Below are 22500 nucleotides of genomic sequence, written 5' to 3' on the forward strand. Positions count from 1 at the left end.
TGGGGGTGGGGGTGGGGGGCTGCTTTAAGAAGCAGTGTGATGACTGTTCCGCTCAGTTTGGACTCAGCTGCAGATTTTGGGGGAAATTTTCAGACGCTTTGAAGACGGCTGGAGAGGCAGGGATGTTCAGACATTCTCTGCAGGCGTTTGTAGGTGAGCTCGGAGCGACGTGTTGGTGTGTAACGGGGAGTGTGTGTGTGTGTGTGTGTGTGTGTGTGTAGCCTATGAACACACACCTGCACTAGCTCGTCATTAGAATTAGCAGCAGGAAATGGCCACTTGCTGTTGGAGATAAAGGTGGATTACACTGACCTTTTAGGGGCGAGACGCTTTAAGAGACGCACCATGCAAACAATGCAAATGGGCTGAAATTTCCTTGTTGCTGCAGTGAGATCATAAATCTCTGTCCTGTGAACCTGCAGCCGCCACCGTTGCTACGTGGATCGTTTTGCTGCAGGGTCACTGCTAAATCTTACATTCAACAAAAATAAGAAAAACCTGCACAGGAAGGACATTTCCTTATTTTCTAAAAGCTCCTGCTCCGTCGCCCTTGACGAAGGTATTTGTGCTCCGTACACTGAAAGTGTGTAACTTTGTCTTTACCACCTGCTACAAGTTTCCATAGCAACGCTATTAACACACATTCATCATCCGATTTCCTCCTATCTCAATATCTGAGAATTGTAAAGTTTCCTCTTATTAAATATTCTTTCAACAGATAATAAATAGCTGTGGTGCCCAACCCCTCTTGTTTGTCTAACTCTATACTCTCTCAGCGTTTCCTGTCACCTGCTGAATGACAGACTGCGCCTGCAGGTTGCTGTGTTCGTCTGGCAGGTAATCCCACACACACCCTTTATCATGCAGTGGAAATATCTCGCTGGCAGCTAAGACAAACAGGTGACGTGTAGATTCTGGTGTGACCAGGATGACTTGGAATATTTGGAGATTCACATTTGATCATTGGGGTTGAACGTGATAAGATGCAAGAAAACAATACAACAGTTAAGGGAAAAAAGGAGTCACTCCTGATGTGAAATCTCTACTTACAGGTAATAAGAGTAGGAATAAGCATGTCTTCTGAAGCATGGTGAGGTGAGGCCGATGATGACAACAGAGCAAAACCCAGAAGAAGGACAAACACATTGGATTAGTTCATCACGTGAGTGAAAGATTATTTCTGACTGGTTGGTAATTTGACCTGATGTCACCTGCAGCCTGTCTGCTCGTCCCTCACCGTGTCCTCCTGTAGAGACTCTGTGTCATGAAGCTCGCTCCCTGCCTGTTTTCTCTGCGGGGGTTAATCTGTTTGTCTACGTCTAATTTAACTTCGTCTTTACCAGAAGAGGTTGTGAGGTGCGAGGACCATCGCGGGATTCTCTGATAATATTTAGCCGTAAATCAGCTGTGAAGTGGTCAGTAGTCAATCAAGTAAATTAGACGTAATAATGAGCTACATGGTGTGTGAAACGATCACTTCACTCACCCACAAAATTACACTTTTTTTTCTTCATAAGAGACCGACCCGCTCATTAACTTTTAAGAGATGAAAACACAGACAGATTCATCCATCATTCACTCCTCTGCTCCACGCTAACGCTTCATCATACTCTACGCTGAGTAACAATATCAATATCAATACCTCTAATACTTAAAATGAGGAAAACAGCATCACATCAATGAATTAGCATCAGATTAATGAATATACAGTATAATCTGTAAATGTTATTTACCTAAAGAACAGTTGTAATGTTATTTTTTTTAATCATGCTACACATGCTAAATTTATGCCAGATTTTCTGTCTCTAAAGCTAACCACAACATTTTATTAAAACAATATTCAGAATAAACCCATTTAGCTTCGGCTATGCTAACATGTTAGCATGGTGCAGTGGAGCCACGGAGACAAATGTCTTTGTTCTCATCAGCCTCCCTGAACTTCCTCAAGTATTTATTTAACCTGCAGGTTTTCCAGCAACACGTGAAAGCTGACGCTCAGTCTGTTGGGGAAAAAAATAATAAATAAATAAATAAATAAATTTAAAATAAAGGTGCACATCTGATGCCTCCATCACCACCAGGCTGGCGGACAGACATATGGGATGAAGACAGAAGATGGAGGTTGGTGGAGGAACAAATGGAGGCAGGAGGGAGTCTTCAATGAAGAGAGTGTGTTGTAGGTTTAAAGGCTCATTCACAGAGAATACAGCACATATTATTATCAGTGTTACAGAAACCTAAACTGCAAAAGTGTGAAAAGAGAAACTGATAGAAAATTAGAAAATGATTCAGGCAAAAAAATAAAATAAGGAATAAATACATTAAATTTAAGACGAGGAGTTTTAGATTTCCCCTCTGACCTTTACTTGATCACACAGCTACAGATCTATACCTCTGCCTTCCCCTGATATCTCATTCATCCATACAGAGTGTGTGTGTGTGTGTGTGTGTGTGTGTGTGTGTGTGTGTGTGTGTGTGTGTGTGTGTGTGTGTGTTCTCTGTGGTATCCCTGTAATGGTTTGTTGGCAACTTTTCCCCCCTGGCATGAACCCTTCATCTGGTGAGAGGCCAGAGACTGGGATCTCATAATTTGTAAGGACACACACACACACACACACACACACACACACACACACACTGGACTGCACTGTGTCAATGAAAGGAGAAAGTCAAGCAGGACTGAGAGGGATCAATATTTCTGTTCCCTTGAGAAGACCTCACACACAGTACTGCAGACTGCATCCATCCATCTATCTCTCTATCTATCCAAAAAAAAGGAATTAAAGATAACTGAGGAAGAGAGAGAGAGAGAAGGCTGACACAACATATTCTTCACACATCTCCCTCAACGCACTACTATTCACACCTCACTCTCCCCCTCTTTCAAAGACCCTTCCTATACATACACACTCTCTCACACACACACACACACACACACACACACACACACACACACACACACACACACACACACACACACACACGCACACACACACACACATTGTGTCATACCCATAACCCTCTTTAAGGGCTCTGCTGACATTGTCCTTATGATATTAATAAAGTGCAGAGCGCTGAGAGCTCGGCTGTAAAAGCCACAGCTGTTAAAACTGGTCATAAATATTAATACAGCGTAGAAAAAACACACTGGTGTGTGTGTGTGTGCGTGTGTGTGTGTGTGTGAAGGAGAGAAAGAGAGAGAGAAGGTATGTAAGAGAGGTGGTGATGTATTTGTGACTGTGTGAGAGATAATGACAATAACGTGTTTGTGTTTATGTGTTTCATTTAACACGTGTGTTTATGTATATGTGTGTGTGTGTGTGTGTGTGTGTGTGTGTGTGTGTGTGTGTGTGTGTGTGTGTGTGTATAACAGTGGCAGTGACTCGTTCGTCCTGCAGTCCCTCTCCTCTCACTGTGGTGTTTGTAAGTGATGCACAGGATGAATACAAATGACTTTGGCTCTAATGGCAGAAACTTTTCAGCAGGAGACGTGTGTGTGTGTGTGTGAAACATCAGACGTCACACTGCTGCCACAAAGCAACACAAGACGTTGTAAAACATCAGATGTGCAACATGTGACCTAAAGAAAAATCCTGTCCATCTTCAGAAGCCCTTAAAGAGGGAAACTGAGTGCGGAGGAGAAGAGATGGTCTGTAGCTCAGTGGAGGTGTGTGTGTGTGTGTGTGTGTGTGTGCGAGTCTAACTAACTAAGATAAAATAATAAACCCTGTCTGTTCATAACGTGCAGCTACCGTCAGTTAATGCAGTTAAACATCCAGCAGCTGAGTGTCAGAGCTTCACGTCACCATGGTGACCGTTATACATTCTGGAGTACGACTGCAAACAGGTTCAAACCCACTATATTCATATAACAGCTGGATGCTACTTACACACACACACACACACACACACACACACACACACACACTTCAACAAGGAAACAATGGCAGTAGTTTATCACACCTATACATATGAACAGTGTGTTATGATAGAATATTTTCCCTAGAGGCTGGAGTTGGATGATAAATATCTCACCTACTGCACGAACACACACACACACACACACACACACACACACACACACACACACACACACACACACACACACACACTCTCTCCAATGAGCATACGTGTGCACGCCTACAATCTGTCACCTGCACACGACACACACCCACAGGCGCCGCCATGTATAGAGTAACATATGTAGGAGGACATGTGCACGAGGCCCCTTCACTGACACATGTTAAACGAGCTCGCTGTCAATGTGTCATTATCGGTGTGTTTAATGTACATGATGGGTGGAGCAGAACGCATGCTAACACGCATGCTAACGCGCTAAACGAGGGGAAACCTGGAGCTCAGTGGGCAGCGGTGTGAGTACCTCAGTCATTAACGTGTGGAGCTGTGTGAAGGGAAAACTGGGGGGTTGTCAGTGAAGTGAGTTAATAAATAACGGTTTAATTCAAGGGGGGAAAAAACCGTTCAAGTGACAGGTTTTCATCTCCATTTGTAATCGAGTTAATTAGCGCCGCGTTACCAGACGGATATCAACATGCAAAATGCGCATACGGAAACACACACGGCGACACACTCACAGATGAATGAAAGAGAAAAATCAATCACGGATCTATAAATAACTCTCAAAGCAAATGAATCATTTCTCTCCCGTTAAAGTCGCATTAAATCTCCATCAGGTTGGGAGAGTGTGTGACCCGATATCTGCTGAGTTTATACAGCTGTGACAGCAGGAGGACGAGGCGCCTTAATCTGCTGCATGTTTATGTTCCGCGTCGTGTTAATAATGAAGTATATTAGAGGTTAAGAATAATTTCACTTTGTGCAAAACACTTCTAATTGTCTCGTATATAAAAGGGATAAACAGCTTATTTTCCCCCGGCTGCTCTGGGTGTGTGTGATGTTGTGTCTCGTGAGATTAAGAAGGTACGACTTTGACGACACGCGCGCTGCAAATACTCACAGCACATACAAATACACAAACGCACTTGTGTACTTCCAAGTGTTTTTCCCCTGGAAACACTTCTGTCGTGCTGTGGGAATCTGCAGCACGTGTTTTGTCAAACTGATGAAGAACTTTTCTGATTTTGTTTGTTTGAATATGTTCTCTGAAGTTGCAGTGTTCAGAGCTCTCCGGGCCACCGTAGTATGTTTTATTTCTAACACATATATGCAGAATAATATTTTAAATGTATTAAAAAAGCCCTTTATAGTGATTACGATTAATTTTAGTTAGAATTTAGAACTGAATTATGTAAAAAGCTAACAATGATATTATGATAAAGATCCACTGAATATCAATGTGTGGTCATATTGAATGATCATCCATTGTATGTAAATGTAATCTTGGTCATTATTCCTCTTGCTTATGATGACACTTTGCTCATCAACGTCACTGCTGATGTCGGGATGCAACACCACTGTTAACCTGCTTTATATGGAGCCAGGCAGCATCACTGCTCAGACAGTCAGACAGGCTGTAAACAGGCTGTAAACAAATCCCAAAATCCACTTCCTGGCATCTGTTCTGCACCATCTCCATCAGATTTTTGAAGCGCTCCTTATACAGTCACGTAGTGGTAAAACACAAGACGCCGTGATATGATTAATTCACATTTTAAAGTGATTTTACCTTCATGCGAAGCTACAAATAATTTGGTCTTAGCCGAGCTGCGGCTTCGTTTACGACCTGTCTGACAGTCTTGTGGCTTGTGATGTTTGCTGTAATCATGTGCGCTGTAAAGCTGATCCTGACGGAGCTTCACCACCGTCCTCAACCATTAAACTACAGAGTCAAACGTTACGACGGGAATAAGAGGCAAGGTTGGAAATAACAAGACTGTTCTCTGAGGCTTTCCTGTTCCATGTGCCAGTTTACATGTGTGATCATACAGTGTGAATCTGTGTGTGTGTGTGTGTGTGTGTGTGTGTGTGTGTGTGTGGCTTCACCCATTATAACGGCATGTGAGTGGACACATCAAGCATTTATCTCAGCAAGCAGCAGAGTCCATTATTCAACCATGTGTCACATCTGCAGGATGGGGGTCAAGTCCAGCTCTCTCTGTGTGTGTGTGTGTGTGTGTGTGTTTGTGTGTGTGTGTGTGTGTGTTAACGCTGCCAAATCAACTGTGAATAAGTACAAGTTTAGCATCTGTCAGCATGGAAGCACTCAGCACTCTCTAATGTGTGTGTGCGTGTCTGTGGACAGTATATATCCCAGAAAGTCTCACACAACACACAACACACACACACACACACACACACACACTTCAGACCACTTGGCCTTGTAAGAGCCTGCCATTTGCAGGGGATCCAGCCTGAGTCCATTCCCTGGGCTGACATCAGTTACTAATCACCTCAATTCTCTTGTCATAGACCGAGCCCCCGAGGGTGCAGTACACTGTCTGGAAAGAGGATGTGTCCTTTTGCTGTCTCAGTGCCGAGATTCATCATTTATTTCGTGACTTTTTAAGGCGGGGTGGAGCGGACTGGGGCGTAATTTAAGACCTTACAAAACCTTTGGGTCGAGGCGCTCCCAGGACTTCCTGATGAATCAGCTGTCACAGCAGTTACGTTTGCAAACTCCTTCCTCCTCAAGGAAGAATGTCACAAAATGACTCAAAGAGTCAGATTGTGGTGCTTCTGTTCTCAAGGTTTGGTAACTGCTACAGCTTCAGATGAAACTACGCGAAGCGGCAACCTCAAGGGCTGAAACGTGAAGCGAACACTGAGGCTGCAGTTCCTCTAACGACCACTAGAGTCTGGCTCCAACAGTGAGTCAGTCCCCATAGACTCCCGTGTTAAAATGTCCAACTTTACAGCAGAAATAAACATGTTTACAGCCTGGTACAAAAACTGTTTTGGTCTCTAGAGATAATTTCCTCCTTCATGACACCTGTTTATATAACTCACCTGTTTACATTTTATTAAGGACTAAAGTTATGGAGAATTGAGGGGCGTGGCCTCTTTGAGTGACAGGTGGGTGAGCATATGCTTGCACCAACGTCTCAGCTCACACACGCCCCTCCTCTTTGACTAGTTTTGGATTAGCTGGGAGTTAGAGGGCGGAGTCAGACACTGCCAAGATGGCGACGGTGGAGCAGCTCACTCTGAGCTTCAGAAACCTGTGGGTGACGTCACAGAGGCTGCGTCCATCTTTATTTACAGACTATCAGCTGGGCTCAAACTAAAACCTTGTTAGCTGATGTTAAGATGATGTTTCTGACCATCAACGTTAAACTTTCCTCAATGAAAGACGTTTGGGAAAGTCATCTCTGTACATCCGCCTGACATTTCCAGCTTCCTCTCATCTTTAATTCATTTAGGGTTTTTGGAAGTATATTTCTTTTTATTGGAATTGTTAGAATTGGCATTTTATGTGACCAGTGTGACGGCCCCTCTGGCTCTGCTGTCCCTTCAGGTGTTGGTCGGTGGGGTTAGCATTAAACACCATCCCTCCTTATTTTCTCTCTCCCTCCATCATCCCCCTCTTGCACCACATGCTTTCTTTTGTTTGGTTCCTACTTTTTATTTGACACCATCCAACACCACCCTTTCATACATCCACTCACTAACACTACTGACCTGCTGACTGGTTTTCTTTTATGTAAATAAATCTGATTTGTTCCTTATTTCAAGTACAACTGTGTGGATTTCCCTCCTTTTGTCGTGGCCTAAGAGCCGGGACAAACCGCGACGGCCCAGTTGACACAGCTGTCAAAATCCCACCATCACATCTCCATCCCCCTCTGGGAAATACACTTAAACACTAAATGCTTCATTCCAGTGCTGCAAGATTTAAAAAACAAAAAACAAACTGTAATTCAATAAGTTTGGCTTCCACAGAAATCAGCGTTCAGGTACAGAGGTGTGTGTAGCTTTAAACGAAGACCGGGGTGCTATTAGAGAAACACGACACCCAGGCGGTAGCTACCATGACGGGCACAGAGTGGATTGTCTTCGAGCCCAGAACAGTGTGGGTGGAGATATTTGTGAAGCTTCACATCTCATTCAGCGAGACACTGCCACATATCTCCCTCTTAATCACCCACCTCAGTTTTTATTAGCCGAAGCCAAAACATGTAATTTCTAACCTACAAAGTTGCACTAATTATTTAACCTTTTGCTCTGATATCGGAGGCGGCGGGGCTCGGTTTTCTCGCTTCTGAAAAAAAGTTCCTGATTGGCTCGCTCTTGCGGCGAGGTGTAATCAATTGTGGCGAACCCGTGTGCTCCCGTTTTAGAAAGCAGAAGAATCTTAATTCCTGTCTCTCTGTTTCCGACGGGAGCTTTACTGCAGGTGTAGATGTAGATTTGCAGAGAGAATAATTACCTTGCAATGCATCAAAAGGGATGGACGGACGAGCATCTCTCACCACACAGAGGTAATGGGATGATAATGATGGATTCATGATGTTTCTTTCAAACGTGCACATTTTACATAAAAATAAGGAAGAATCACTGAGCACAGATGACGTGCAAAGAATGACGGAGATGCACAGATGACTTGGAATAAATGACCAAATATACCAGAGGACGTGGTTTAACCAAATGCATCTGATGTTAGTTTAACTTGCCTCACATTTAAAAGTGGTAGTTCAGGTTATTTGACTTGAGGTTGTGTGAGTTACTCATCTATTGTCAGTGATGCGCTGCTGTGGGCGGGGCCATCAGGTAAAGGGTTAAAAGATAAGTACCTCCCACAACCTCACGTCAAATAACCCCAATTGTGATACGTCACATTTTTAAATTTAAGCCTGAATATTTTGCTCACATATTACTGCACTTATTCCACAAGATTGTATCGTCAGCCATCAAGGAAAACATAAATACATCTTCTCATGATGCCGACACTGGGGACTGGATGTGAACTGGATTTGCAGGGGAATAGAAAAATCCTGAATTTTGACAGAAAATGACACAGATCTGGTGTGTGAAGAGAAGCTTAAACTCTCTGTGTGCTGGTTACTCAGAGCTGAAACAGCCGGGGGAGAAAATTACATGTGTGCCACAGAGATTAAAATAATAGGTCTTTCATGTTTCACACTCTTAAAAAGGAAAAAGGATGTGCAGCTCCCAAAATATGTGGTGGCCCTCTTCAACAGTTTTGAGATTTGTAAACACTGCAATTACCATGTGCATGTGCAGGACATCAGCAGTTATTACTGTTAAAAAGGAAAGGCAGGATGTGCGAGTTAAAATCCAGTTTTATTTCAAACTGAGGTTTTTGAGTTTGGCACTTTTTATTTTTTTTAAGGATATCGAATCATCTAATGAATAATGTTTTAATCTGGCAGAATATTTCTATGGGAACACCACATCCCTTTTCCGGGTGTGGTTCGGAGGTGATCAGATGCATTTGGAAAAACGGCTGCGAGCCAGAGGAGGAGGCGTGATGAGAGTCACAGTGAGGAACGGAGTCGGATGCGTTGATGTCTAGAAGTAAACATACAATACCCCACGCTCAGAGTTCTCCACGTGTGAATCTCTCTATCGGAGCAAGGGCAAGGCAGGTACAGGACGGGACAGGAAGGGGTGGAGCCAAAGACAGGAAACAGGAAGATAGAGAGAGACATAAAAGGGAGTGAGACTCCAGTCAGAGAGGCGGTGAAACATCAGTTTCATCTGTATTTTTTTTGTTCTTGTTTTCCTGTTAACACCGAGGCGAAAGGCAGACCTGACTCTCCTCCAGCTTCCCTGATGTTTCCTGTAGATACGGGAACATTGCTACAGCTTTTTATTCTCAGGCTGAATTCATGCTGGCAAAAAAAAAAAAAAAAAAATAAAAAATACACAGCCTTACTTCTATTATTTACTGGCACATATTCAGTGTCCTGGCTGATACAGAAAATGAACTCAACTCTGAGACACATGAGTTTTGAACAGTGTGAAATCTATGTGTCTATGTCTGGAGAGCGGTGAATGTGAATGAGCTGCGTGGAGCCTAAAGAGGTGGGAAAACAGATTTAATTTGATTTTTTATCTGTTGAGGCATCGATGAAAAGATGGGACCAGGACCCGCACGGGGTTGGGAAGCTGGCTTTTCTCGTGCAGCATGAATCAGCGCAGTGTGTGGGACTTGCTGCAGGTCTTCAGCTGCTAAGCGACGTATCGAGAAACAAGGATTTATCAAGGGACGACAAGGGAAGACGTCCCAGAGTTTCATGACGGGCATGAACAGTTTCTCACAGATGAGCCCGTGATTGTGCAGAGAAAAATGCATTTTGAGAAAATGTCTTTGAATTTGTACCATCACTGATGACGGTGAAATTCTACCAGAGGAGCTCTCAAATTAAATCTTTTGTTTCCTCTTTAGCAAAGCGACACATCGAGTGAGAGATTTTCTTCTCTCAGAACAAAAGGGAATAAAAAAGTAATTCACTGATACGGGGATGGATTCAAGGCAGGAGAAAAGTGACGGGATGTTTATGAGAAGAAAGAAAAAACTCAGATGTAACCAGGGATGTTTGCTTCCCGTTGTCACAGTGGCTGCTGTTGAGATGTTAAAGAGTCGGGGGGAGGGGCGACTGAGCGCACAAAACAATGGATGTGCAATTTGGGCAGCAAAGTATTTGTGAGAAAGCGCGTCGCTGTGTGAATGTGCGTACACTTAAACTGAAACAAAAACTACTTTACATCACGCCATCCATGCACCGACTGGAAGATGATTTTACTGACAGTCAAACGGCTGAATTAGACAAATATTTTAGCCTTTAATTAGGGCCAATTAAGTTTTACTCTGACTTTGTTTTAGTGTATTATTGTAGATAATGATATTTCCTTTTAATCCAGCTGCAGTGATGTCACAGTGTTATTTTCCCTCCCAGCGAAATATAAAAAGGTTTAAAAATCTGCTTCATAATCGGCGTTTGAGTCAGTGTTGAGTCACTGATCTGAACCCTCGTCTTTAAGGACGACCTCGTCCTGAGACCGTCTTCCTGGAAACAACGAGCCCACAGGTCATCTGTGCAGCGGATCATTGTGACCCATGGTTACGATTTGTTGCTAGGCGACACGTACTGGTCGTAAAGGGTAAAAGAGCAGGTCAGGAGGAGGTTGGGGTGGAGACCGGTGTTTCGATTCCCCGTGACCAGGTCACGACTGTTTGTTATTGTAACCATGGTGACGAAGGTCTGGTACAACGCTGCCTGTGCACTCCGCGTGATTATTGGATGAGGAGGTAGAGCGCGTGGTTCATTAACCAGAAGGAGACACTCGTCCGGGTCGGGACAGACGACCTGTGGTTGTTCAGGTCTGAGGACTGGTTGTCTCTTCAGATGACGAGGGGAATCATCTTCAGAGAAACTACCCACTGTGATTTCTCACATCATCTCAAGATAACTTGGCCTTCTCCTCTCCGCAGACAAGGACTCGTTGTTTGTAGGAAAATACTTATAATACTAAAAACCGTGTCTAATCATTCAGAAACGTTGTAACCGAGGCTGAATGATGAGGAACTTTATAGGACCTGTGGTTGTGAAGGTCGAGGAGGAGTCGAAGACCTGAGAGAAATAATTTGGTCTGTATTTGGACGAGAGCAGCGTTTGTGTGTCTGCGGCCATCGCTAATATTCAAACACACACACACTCACACGCACGCACGCACGCACACACACATACAGACACACACTAGCTGTTCCACTAAATACACGACATTAACAAAACCTTAGTGACCTAATACTCCCAGCTTGTGTTGTGCAGCTTGTGTGCATGTGTGTGCGTGTGTGTGTGTGTGTGTGTGTGTTATATGCTCTGATTGGGACTAATCTTAACAAGCATCAGTAGCGTGTTTCAGGCGTGTCGCTAATCAAATAGCACCTCAGTCTCCACCTGCAGCCTCTGTGTTTTTTTGTTTTTTTAATTAATGTAAGTTTAAAGCAGCTGCTGAGGCACAGAGACGTAACAATGATGATACGGGAAGCTTCAGTGTGGACTGACTGTCTGACTGTCTGTCTGTCTGACTGACTGACTGTCTGTCTGACTGACTGACTGACTGACTGTCTGTCTGACTGACTGACTGACTGTCTGTCTGTCTGACTGACTGACTGTCTGTCTGTCTGACTGTCTGTCTGACTGTCTGTCTGTCTGACTGCCTGTCTGTCTTGCTGTCTGACCCGGCCTCGCTCAGGACCTTTAAAAGTCACAGAGGGATGGGGTTAAATAATTTCTGAGGTTTCTGCTCGAATGCAGATTTAAGGCCCGAACAGAACAGAGCAGCTGCTAATGTGGACGGGCAGATTTACCCCGAGTCGTGCCGAGCAGCGGAGGAATATAGCCGGAGGTGATGTCTATATCGTTTGTTAATTTGCTTGTTTGCTACCTGTTTTTGTTTGTTTTTGTATCCAAGCTATTGAAACGCCATCGAGTCTTCCTCTTAAGAGGCCGACCCGCACGTAAAAAAGCTTCTGACAAATTAAAATCAGAAAACATGGCTGCAGGGGCTGAATTTTAAACAGCCGGCATGAAAGGAAAAACAGAGGTGGAAAAAGTTTAAATAACATAATTTTTCAATCAATTTACAGATCCAGAGACGTCACCTTCAACACACACACACACACACACACACACACACACACAGCTTCAGAAACATTAAGTATTCATCCATTCTCCTCTCAACCTTTTTATGAAAAATGTATCTTCCGGTGCTGCTAGTTCGAGCCCTCGGGGGCCACCTGGCTGTGAAAACATCGAATCCCCATTAAGACTTCAGCCATGTCCGGCGTTATTCACCTTTACATCACATTATCAGCAACATCCCCTGAAAAAATAAAGTCCATTTGGAACACGTGTAACGGCGTCCTGAAAGATTAATTGGACAGTTTTGTGCGCGCTCACTTCACTTCCCCCGACAAAGTTTTGTCTGGGAATAATTTATGGGCTCTGAAAGGCATGTAAAACACTTTCGATTTAAAAAAAAAAAAAAAAACCCTTTTCCTTCCACTCGGACGGCCGGATGAAGTGTGCGGAATAAAATATAGATGACCCTGAAAAACAGGGGATGATATGGTAAACCTCCCACTGTCCGAATCTATTTGTCTGCACTGCTTTTATCAATTCTTCTCCTCTTCACAACCTCTTACAGTCTTTTTATTCCCTCCCTTTTGGCTTCTCTGCTACTTTCTGCTGTCGTTTTCTTTCCCACCTTCCCTCTTCACATCTCTCTGCAAACGTCCCTTTATTTCCCTCTCTCCGCCCTCGTCCTGGCCCGAGGATCATCTCCATATCTGTTTGTCTTCTCCTTCCCTCTGTCATACTTTCATATGTGCTCCATGACTCCTCCGTTTGACCTGTGCGGGACCTTTAGCCCTGACCGGCCTGCCTGGGTCAGCTTGGATTCATGAGAGCGTCTGAGCGGCATCTCAAACTGCTTCCGTCTTTTCTTCTTTCTCTCCGGCTTCACCGTCGCTCTTTCCCTTCTCTTTTCACCACACACACTGCGGTGTTGGTTGCCCTCTAATTGGCCTTTTTATGTATATTATGCCCAGTTAGCCTGGTTAGCATCTGATTAGCATATTCATTTGACCCCCGGGTTAACCAGGGCTGCCTTGTTTTCATAGTTTTTCTACACCTCACACATTTTCTTCCTTCCTCCCCTGTTTTAATTTTCCCTCCTCTCCTGCTCCCTCCCTTTATCCCCTACCTGCCCCCTCCTTGTACACCTGGCATTTCCCTCCCTTTGGCTCTGATGGACTTTTATCCTCTTGGTGGATATTCTCTGTTAGCCTGTGCTAGCCTCTGATTAGCATTTCCAACTGACCCTGTGGCCTCTGACTCCCCAGCCTCCCGATCCCGATTGAAATGGATCCAATGCTGCATTCGGACCAGCGGTAAGAAATCCAGTGAGTTATCTGCAAGTTTCCCCTCAGCGTACAAATGCCTGCGTAAAGTTTTATGTTTCCTTTGTTGTGCGTGAAGGTGTCGTATGCACGGAAAAGATTGACCACGTTCTTCTCTCCTGCCTGGACGCACTTTTCTCCTTCACTGTAAACAAGGTCTCCTGTTTCTTTGCAAACATGTGGACATGGATACGCTGTTAGAGCCGGAGAAGAAAAGTACTGAAAACAGGAGCTGGACAGTAGTTTAATGCTAATAAGGCAGGATTAGCTATTGAGCCTTAACTGGAGGTTTGTACAAGCATTTAAAGAGTTTTTATTTATTTATCTTTTTACATCAAATATTTGACTGATGCCAAGAGTCTCTCTGTCTCAATATATGACATTTACAGCCTGATTGCCTGAAGGGAGGGAGAAACCTGACGGCAGCAGCTGATGTGATAACTGTCCAAGCTTATTGATGGCTGTAACGTGGCGGCCGCCGCCACCTCGCTTTATAAAACACCACTGCCTCGTTCAGACACTTTGCACTCGGCTCTCACAGTAAATCTCTGCTAAACAACAACAAGCAGCAAAAGTCGGCATCATTTCATCTTCAGGGGATTAAACCAGCAGCAGTATTTGTGTATTTCTTTTGAAAACAGCCCAGTGGTTTTGAGTCTGCAGCGTTATTTATTCTGATGTTTGGTTGTAAAAAAAAAAAAAGTCTCAGGATTTCAAGCCTTGGGCAATCAGACCAAGTAATCCTCACGCCTTGCATTTCACCTCCCTGCGGCTCCAGACATAGTTTTACAGTGTAGATATGCTTCAATTACTAACAAGAAGAAAAGTGTCACAGTGGGATTGCTGGAGTACATTTGCTCTCTTTTGCTGTTTTTGCCATTTTCCCCTCAGTCTCATTGTTGGTTGACTGTATGTGCTGAAGCAACATGAGCGACACATTGAGGGACATTTTTTGCTTTGGAGGCGAAGTTTTGTGGAAGTTTTCGAGTGTGAAACGAGTAAAGTGGCAAAAAATAAAACGTGAAATCATGACACAGAACATGTCAGCAAAACAAAATGTATAAGCAGTAATGTGAGTGGGGTAGAGAGGGATGGATGGATGGATGGATGAAGTAAAGTCAAAGAAAGGCAGGTGATGGTGGCAGGCCAGTGTGCATGTTGACAAAGACACAGGAAACTGTGTATGTCTGCTAATGGAAATAAAAAAATAAAAAAAAGAGAAATAAGTAATACAAACCATCTGAGGTATTGGATATATCTAAACTCTGGGCACCTCTGTCATTATTATTTGTTTTGCCTTTAAGGGTAAGAGAGGATTAAGAAAATCACCAGATTCGATACATAATTCTGACCTTTTATATCGCCTTAAGAAGCAAATTAAAGTCTGTGGCCTTCGTAATCGCAACAATCAGTGTGGCCTGCAATGTTTGATAACTGCTAATCTCTAAAACAACAGTTTGTTGTCTGACTCTGAAACTAAATGAAAAACATTTTAAATTCTGATTAAACCTTTTCACTGATATCCCCTTCAACTCACGACATTTACCTCCCCCCACCTGTCCATAGCCTCTTCACATCTGTCTGTTCATCTCTACTATCAACTATGAGGACACTTCAAATTAACATGAGGTCTATCCATCAATCAGTGTGTTCAGCCACATGGTTTAAAGATGCTAAATGTAGTATTTTATTCATCAACACGTACAAATGACACAATGGTCGTTAAGATGATTGGTAGCCTCTGTCTCGTGCCAGTGCTGCGGTTTTAGCTGCCATCTTTTAACTTAAATCAGCTGTTAGGCTCCGTTCACTATCTGCAAACTATTAAAGCTCCTCCAGTGTAAAGGTCTGTGTCCATGTGCAGTGTGATTATAGATCAGCTCTAGCTTCTATATTAATACTGTGAAAGTATCAAAGCCTCAGTCCACAGAGAAATGCACACAGCCTGTATTCAGAAACTGAGCCTTAAAACCAGCCGTCAGGACTTCTGGAACTTTGTGATGTCACAACGAAGCAGTCACCAAGCCCCGCCCACCTGGACCCACCATCCAAACCTTGCAGGATTTGGTTTCTCTGAGTGGTGACTGCTATATATTTGGTTGGATCAGTCAGAAATCAGTCAGCCAATCAGAAGAGAGCCCCAGAGCCTCCTCTCTTCTGATTGGCTCACCGACCTGTTGTTACTAGAGCTGCAGAGAGAAGCCTGAGAGAGGAGATGTAAAACTACACTGAGATGGTTCTTATATCTTCTGATGGATCAACACTTCAAATAAAACACAGGAAGTTTAAAATGTTACTGTTTTGTGCCATAAAGCAACTCAACAGCAAAATGCAGCACAGAGTCTGACAGAGGCTACCAACAGTCCTATCTGTGGGTTAAGGGAATTGCAGTGAAGATGCAAAAAAAAAAAAGGGACGTGTTAATGATTTATTACTGTTATTAAAATGCTACACATAGCACCTTTAAGCTGCTGCTCTGTCCTGGCATTCAGGTTTGTCACCTACCTGCGTTTGAAGGTGAGGACGACGCCGAGGAGGATGATGATGAACATGAGGATCCCTGCGATCACTCCGGCCATTTTCACCGTGCTGTCCACCTGCTTCTCCGGCTCCATGGCATCCGAGTCCTGCGTGGACGCACCTACACCCACAGACACACACACACACAGACACACACAGACACAGACACACACACACACACAGGTATGCACATAGTCACATTGGTAGGCAACCAAATACAAATAATGAGGCACAAACACGATCACATAGAAATGACCACACGAGTGCATGCACACAAACAAATACAAGGCGTGCGAACACACACAGACACACACACACACACACACACACACACACACACACACACTTTACCATAAAGGTTTACCCTTGGTAGCCATCCTTGAAAAACACACGCTCTCTCTCATGCGCTCACAAATCATACACACGTTAGCCACAAACAAAGACGCACTGAACACACTTGATCCCAAGGTGAAGATACTCTAAACACTTCATCCACACGCAAAGAGCCAAACACGAGTCATAAACAACATGCAGCGATGTGCAGAGGAGGATGAAATCATCAGCATGCAAAAAAACACACACACAATATAAACAAAGTATAAAACCAGGACTCGGATATTTAAAACTTTTATCTTTTTGAAAACGGTTTTAATTTTAATGTGAATCTTTCACTTTGGTTAAACTTCACATGCTTGAAAATCACATTATTATAAACATTTTTTATTTTGATTAACACACATATACACAGGACAAGGACAAACAAAGCACAACTGTAGAAGTCACACGCAGACGTCAACTACACACATGCACGTAGAAAACGCCGCACATGCACAAATGGCCCCCGAATCCCTCTTTTTTTTTTTTTTTACATGAGGATTAAATGAGCTGGCGAACAGATCAACACACAGAGGTGGATGGAAAACACAAGTTGGGGAAGGTGAGCGCAAGGTTGGCGCGTGGGTGTGGGTTGTACAGGACGTCGATACATATTTATGCAGGTGAGAGCGCAGCTATCAGTGTACGGCGTGATGTCGAGGCCGGGAGGTGACTGTCAATACACTGAGTGAGGGGGGAGGAGAGCGTGTCACCTACGACTGCAAGGGGGGGGGTACTTCCTGTTTGCTGCTTAGGCTTCCTCACTGATGATACATACACTTTATTTTTCTACAATAATTTCAAGTTAAAACATGATTAAGTTGTTTCTATCAATCAAAACGTTGCCATGGGAACAATCAAAGAAAAAGATGCACGCTATGGGTTATCCATCTTTAGACCCAATGAGACGTACACACATAATATATATTTTGTTGTTTTTAAGACACGTGACCAATGAAATACATTGTGATTTGCTGGAATTCATTGTGGGGAGGTGAACTGCATTATGGGAAATGTATTTCTTTTTTGGGGGGGGGGTTGTTGTCAGTTTTAGCTGCAAAAAAGTTTCTTAAAGTCGCGGTTCTGACAGTGAAATTGACCTGAGGGAAACGGTTGATTAATGTGCTTCATTTTCCAGCCAAATTAAATTTGCAAGGTAAAGCTAATGATTTACAATAAATGTCAAAAGTTTAAGGTCTCAAATGGTTTTTATTGCATGTTTCTATCTGCTTCAGAGGCAGAGAAATAAAGAGTTTAGTGATAAGTTTTTCAGAACACCCTCAGGTGTTTGGAGGTGCCTCAGGTCTTAATGGGTTAATGCAACAGAAATTTCTAACTGTAATAATGTAATAATTTCTTGTGACTTCAATAAAGAGGAAACCCTGATAATTCCAATCATAAGTTAATTAAAAAAAGGCATTTAGTATGAGCCTGAACTGTTCACCACGCGGCCAGAGAAAAATAAAAGTACATCTATAATGAATAACAGCTGCAGCAGTGAAGGTAATGGAACCCAGAGATAGAAACAGAAAGGAGAGGGAGGTGAGGGCGGAGATAAACAGAGATAAAAAATAAAATAAATAGAGGAAGACAGACAGAGAGAGAGGGGGGGGGGTCATGTGGGAGATGACTGAGGAAGACAAGAGAGAGGAAGAAGAGGAAAACCAAGACGTTAGTCAGAAAAGAAAGATGGGGAGAGATGTGGGGAGGATAAAGAGATAGAGGAAAGAGCGGTAGAAGATGAATCACATGAAAAAGAAGAATGACCAGAAACCCTCGAGCGCAGGAAACCAGAGATCCTGCACATGAATGCACCTGTACAGACGAGCTCCCAGCAGCCTCTTGTTATAACCTTGATAGACAAAGACGGGCGATTAATAGAGTGATACTGCTGTGTGGGAGTTCAGTTTAATCCCCTGTCTCGCTCATCTTTGCCCCCCCCCGCAATAACAACACAAGGTTGGTAGTGGAATCCACTGAGCTAAAGGCTTAAGCACCTAACCTTGGCACGCTCTGTAATAACTGCAACAGTCCTCAACGGCTGCAGCGATGAGATGTTCCTTTAAAAACCCCCTGAATGCCTTCAATGATAACACGCCGTCACCGCCTTTGTAATCCGATCATAGACGCCGTCCGCGTCTTCAAGCTACAGAAGCATCACCTTGTGAATTCAAAAATAAATAAAGAAATCTATAAAACACAACTGTCACTCTCCGTCCTACGCGCTAATGCCGGAGAGAAAATGCAGCCTCTTCTCTCGGCATCTCCTCGATGGAAATGAGAAATCAAACAGACATTTTAATGGCGGACTTCAGTATTAAGTGCTGTACTTTTTGAAAGTGCAGTGAAAAAATTAAAATAAAATAAAAAACAGGATACTCAATAGATGCTGAATGTTTTGTCTAGAAGAAAAGAAAGAAACTCTTTTTTAACTGTTCAAGCTATAAAATGTTAAAGCTTTACACAAAAAAATCCAAAGAAATCAAGGGCAGACTTTGTATTATCCTCTGTGTCTATCAAATTCTATACAGTTGTTATTGGTGCAAGAATGAATCTGGCTACAAAAAGTGCTTATATTGATTGCAGACATCTGCTTAATTCAAAGGCACAGTGGAGTCTTTCTGTGAGTGTGTTCAGAGCTTGATCCCAGTCTTCATTCAGTCCTTGTCTGCAGCAGCAGCAGCAGCAGCAGCAGCAGCAGCAGCAGCAGCAGCAGCAGCTCAGCAGCAGCAGCAGCAGCAGCAGCAGCAGCAGCAGCAGCAGCAGCAGACTTCCACTTGAACTCAGACGAGAACAGAAACAGCATCATAAAAAAGGATGTGAGGAAGGTGGCTGGACAAAATATGTGGAACGCTTGCTGTAAATAGTCGGAGCGGTTCTGTTTTAGACGGTCACACCTCATCCAGATGTTGGGAAGCTGCTTTTAAAAACTCTCTCAGACCGTCTGAGCAGCGCTTCTTTTCAAATGTGCTACTCGATCCTCACAAGTAGAAACTATTTTCAGTACAGGATGATCCGAACGAGGGGTGTCTGCACATCCTGGTATTATATGAGCTGCATTCACAAGAAGGTAAAAAACTGCATGAAGCAAAAATTACCTGAAGATCACATAATGTCAAAATTTAGCCAGTTTAGATGCTACATTTAACAGAGGTCCCCTAAACGCCTCACAAGCAGGCTATTGGAAGACACTACAATTTACAGATGTCTCATAAACGCCTCATACAGAGTAATGGCAGAAACTAATTTACTGATGCCTCCTAAACACCCCACATGCAGACTATTGGGAAATGGTACACTTTGCAGCTGTCCCCTAAACGCCTCACATGCAGAGTATTGACGAACGCTACAATTTACAGATGTCTCGTAAACACCTCATACAGAATAATGGCAGAAGCTTTATATACAGATGCCCCCTTAACCCCTCACATGCAGACTGTTTGCAGACAGTACAACTTATAGATGTGCCCTAAACGCCTCACATGCAAACTATTGGTAGATGCTACAATTTGCAGATGTCCCCTAAACGCCTCACACGCAGACTAACGTAGCCTCTAGCTACAGCACACATCATCAAGGGGCTCCACTGAACTGCTGATACACAAACTTATAAAATCTCATCATTTACTCAAACACTCCTCCCTGAAATACGCTGCACAATTACTACAAGAGCCCGTCTTTAATCAGCCTGCAGGTAAGTGGGGCATAATTCAACCCATAACTTTACATATGTGGTGGCTTCTCTGGTCGCTAACCGGCTCATTTTTACACAATCAGCCCTGATACGTTCACAAGTGTGCAGCCTGCTGTTTTAATTCCCATTAACACTTTGAGAAAATAACCCAGGAAGGACTCTGTGTGACGGGCGGTGGCCCTGTAATCAGCAGAGGTGTACAGAAGTGTGAATTTCAGCTTGTCTGTGTCCATCAAGCACACTGCAGTTACAAGAGCCTGGAGCGGTCATGCAAGAGACGAGTTCACACATTTCCCTGTAGTCTGCGCCCCGGTAATCACCCCACAGGTGTATTAAACCTCAACCCCCCCCCCCCCCAGTGATCCGCAATATGTATCACCTAACACATTACAGCGTGACCCCATTTGTTCACACTTCAGCGGCCCACGTGCTGATTGGGTTCAACAGTTCATAATGTAACAGCGGCGGACCCCACCTGGCAACGGGTTCGGCTCCATTTAACACCGTGATTGGCCAGTTTGGGAGCCACTCGGCCAATCAGGCAAACTCAGACGACGCTCTGACCTGGAGGGGGGGGGCAAATCTAATGCGAGTGTGTCCATTACAAGGGGGTGAAAAGATGAGACGAAGCAAGTCATCAGGCAGAATAGGATTGATCGACACCCGGTGCAAACACGACATAGAGGACGCCGCGGCCTCGTTTATTGTCGTATCGTCAGCGTGAGAGAACAGGTGGCGCCTAAGCATCTACAATTTATGGATCCATCTTGCCGTCTTGCCACCAGCTCTGGCAGGTGGTGCAGGTATTATTTTGTTGGCACACGGCGGTTGGAGGAGAAGAGGTGTTCGTACTGTACCTGAACAATACATTCGGCCAGCTGACACTGAAGTATCAAGGACGATGTTGCGACATCTTTCACTGGTTGAGTCTCAAGTATTTTAAATTCTGATTTGAAACTTTCCCACATTAAAATGTCTAAAAACAACTGGACCTGTGTTCTATGTGTTGTTCACTTGTGTTCTTACGTTTTCCCAAATGTGTGATTGAATGTTGATTTTAATCATGGTAACGTTTCATTGGTCGCCTGTAAATGACATCATATCCTCTATGATCATATCATCCAAATTGGATTTTTTATCCAGTTTTAAGTCTCATTTTTAAGATTCACTTTTTACACTTTGGTGGTTTTCAACTCAATATTTTCACCAGATGAAGGATTTTAGTCGTTGGACGTCGGTGAAACATTGAACTTAAATGTGAAAAACTGCTTTATTCAGTGTTTTTAATGGTTAGAATCAACAAGACAACAACTCCCATGATTCCACGCTACTTCATGGCGTCACCCAACACCATCTTTTGTTATTGTTTTGATTGAGAGAGTGTTTAATTTAAATGTCCATTCTGAAACACACAGATCCTGCTGCCTGTATATTTTAAACTATATGGAGTAAAAGCCTGCGGGGGGTTGAAGACTCTCACTCAACTAGTTTTAATTAATTTTACCTCTATTAAATATGCAATGAACAGAAAATAGTGCTTGTTACGTGTCGGCAGCTGACAGTAGCTGTCAGCCACAGTGTTGTGAGATGTTGTTAAGACTAAAAACATCAAACTGTTTGGACCCGATCACAGAGATGTGTTCAGCTGGAGCCATTTTTCTTTTCTCCACTGATCAAAAAGTCTCCTAAATTAGCCGAGATCATTACTCTTCATATCCATCACAAGATGAAAACACCTCGCCGACACTTTGCTCCGATTGCGTTACTTTGCCACGAGCAGCCAAACACGTGGGGAGGGAAAATTAAGACGAGCGAGCGTATTTTTAAAACTTAATTAAAACGTTGTGTACAGTTGTAAATCCTAAACATTTTATTTGTTTTACTGAAGCGAAGGGGAATCAGCTTTATCTAGCAAACGCTCATATTTACTCATCTGCACTCTCAGGTTGTCCATGAACCTGCAGGCCTCCTGAACGCAGCATCGCTCATCTTCACGTGTGGTGCACAAGAGCTTAGCAGAGAGAAAGGAGTGGGGAGGGGTGGGGGTCTGCGTGGCTCGAGG

At 43.6% G+C, this 22500-nt stretch overlaps 1 protein-coding gene across 1 annotated transcript in view; it reads right to left on the minus strand.

Annotated features, from left to right (window-relative positions):
• ptprt (protein tyrosine phosphatase receptor type T) overlaps window positions 1-22500 on the minus strand; it is a 314644-nt gene that overhangs the window by 83937 nt on the left and 208207 nt on the right. Inside the window, exons 17-19 of the mRNA XM_087170691.1 lie at window positions 16355-16490; window positions 9472-9504; window positions 1051-1080 (exon numbers count right to left, since the gene is read on the minus strand). Of these exons, the coding sequence (XP_087026817.1) occupies window positions 1051-1080; window positions 9472-9504; window positions 16355-16490 (199 nt within the window). The remainder of the gene's footprint in view (window positions 1-1050; window positions 1081-9471; window positions 9505-16354; window positions 16491-22500) is intronic.

This window comes from Seriola lalandi, unplaced genomic scaffold (assembly GCF_002814215.2).
Source record: "Seriola lalandi dorsalis isolate HSWRI2012SDOR001 ecotype SW California unplaced genomic scaffold, Sedor1 jcf7180002054957, whole genome shotgun sequence".
In the NCBI taxonomy this organism is placed as follows: domain Eukaryota; kingdom Metazoa; phylum Chordata; class Actinopteri; order Carangiformes; family Carangidae; genus Seriola; species Seriola lalandi.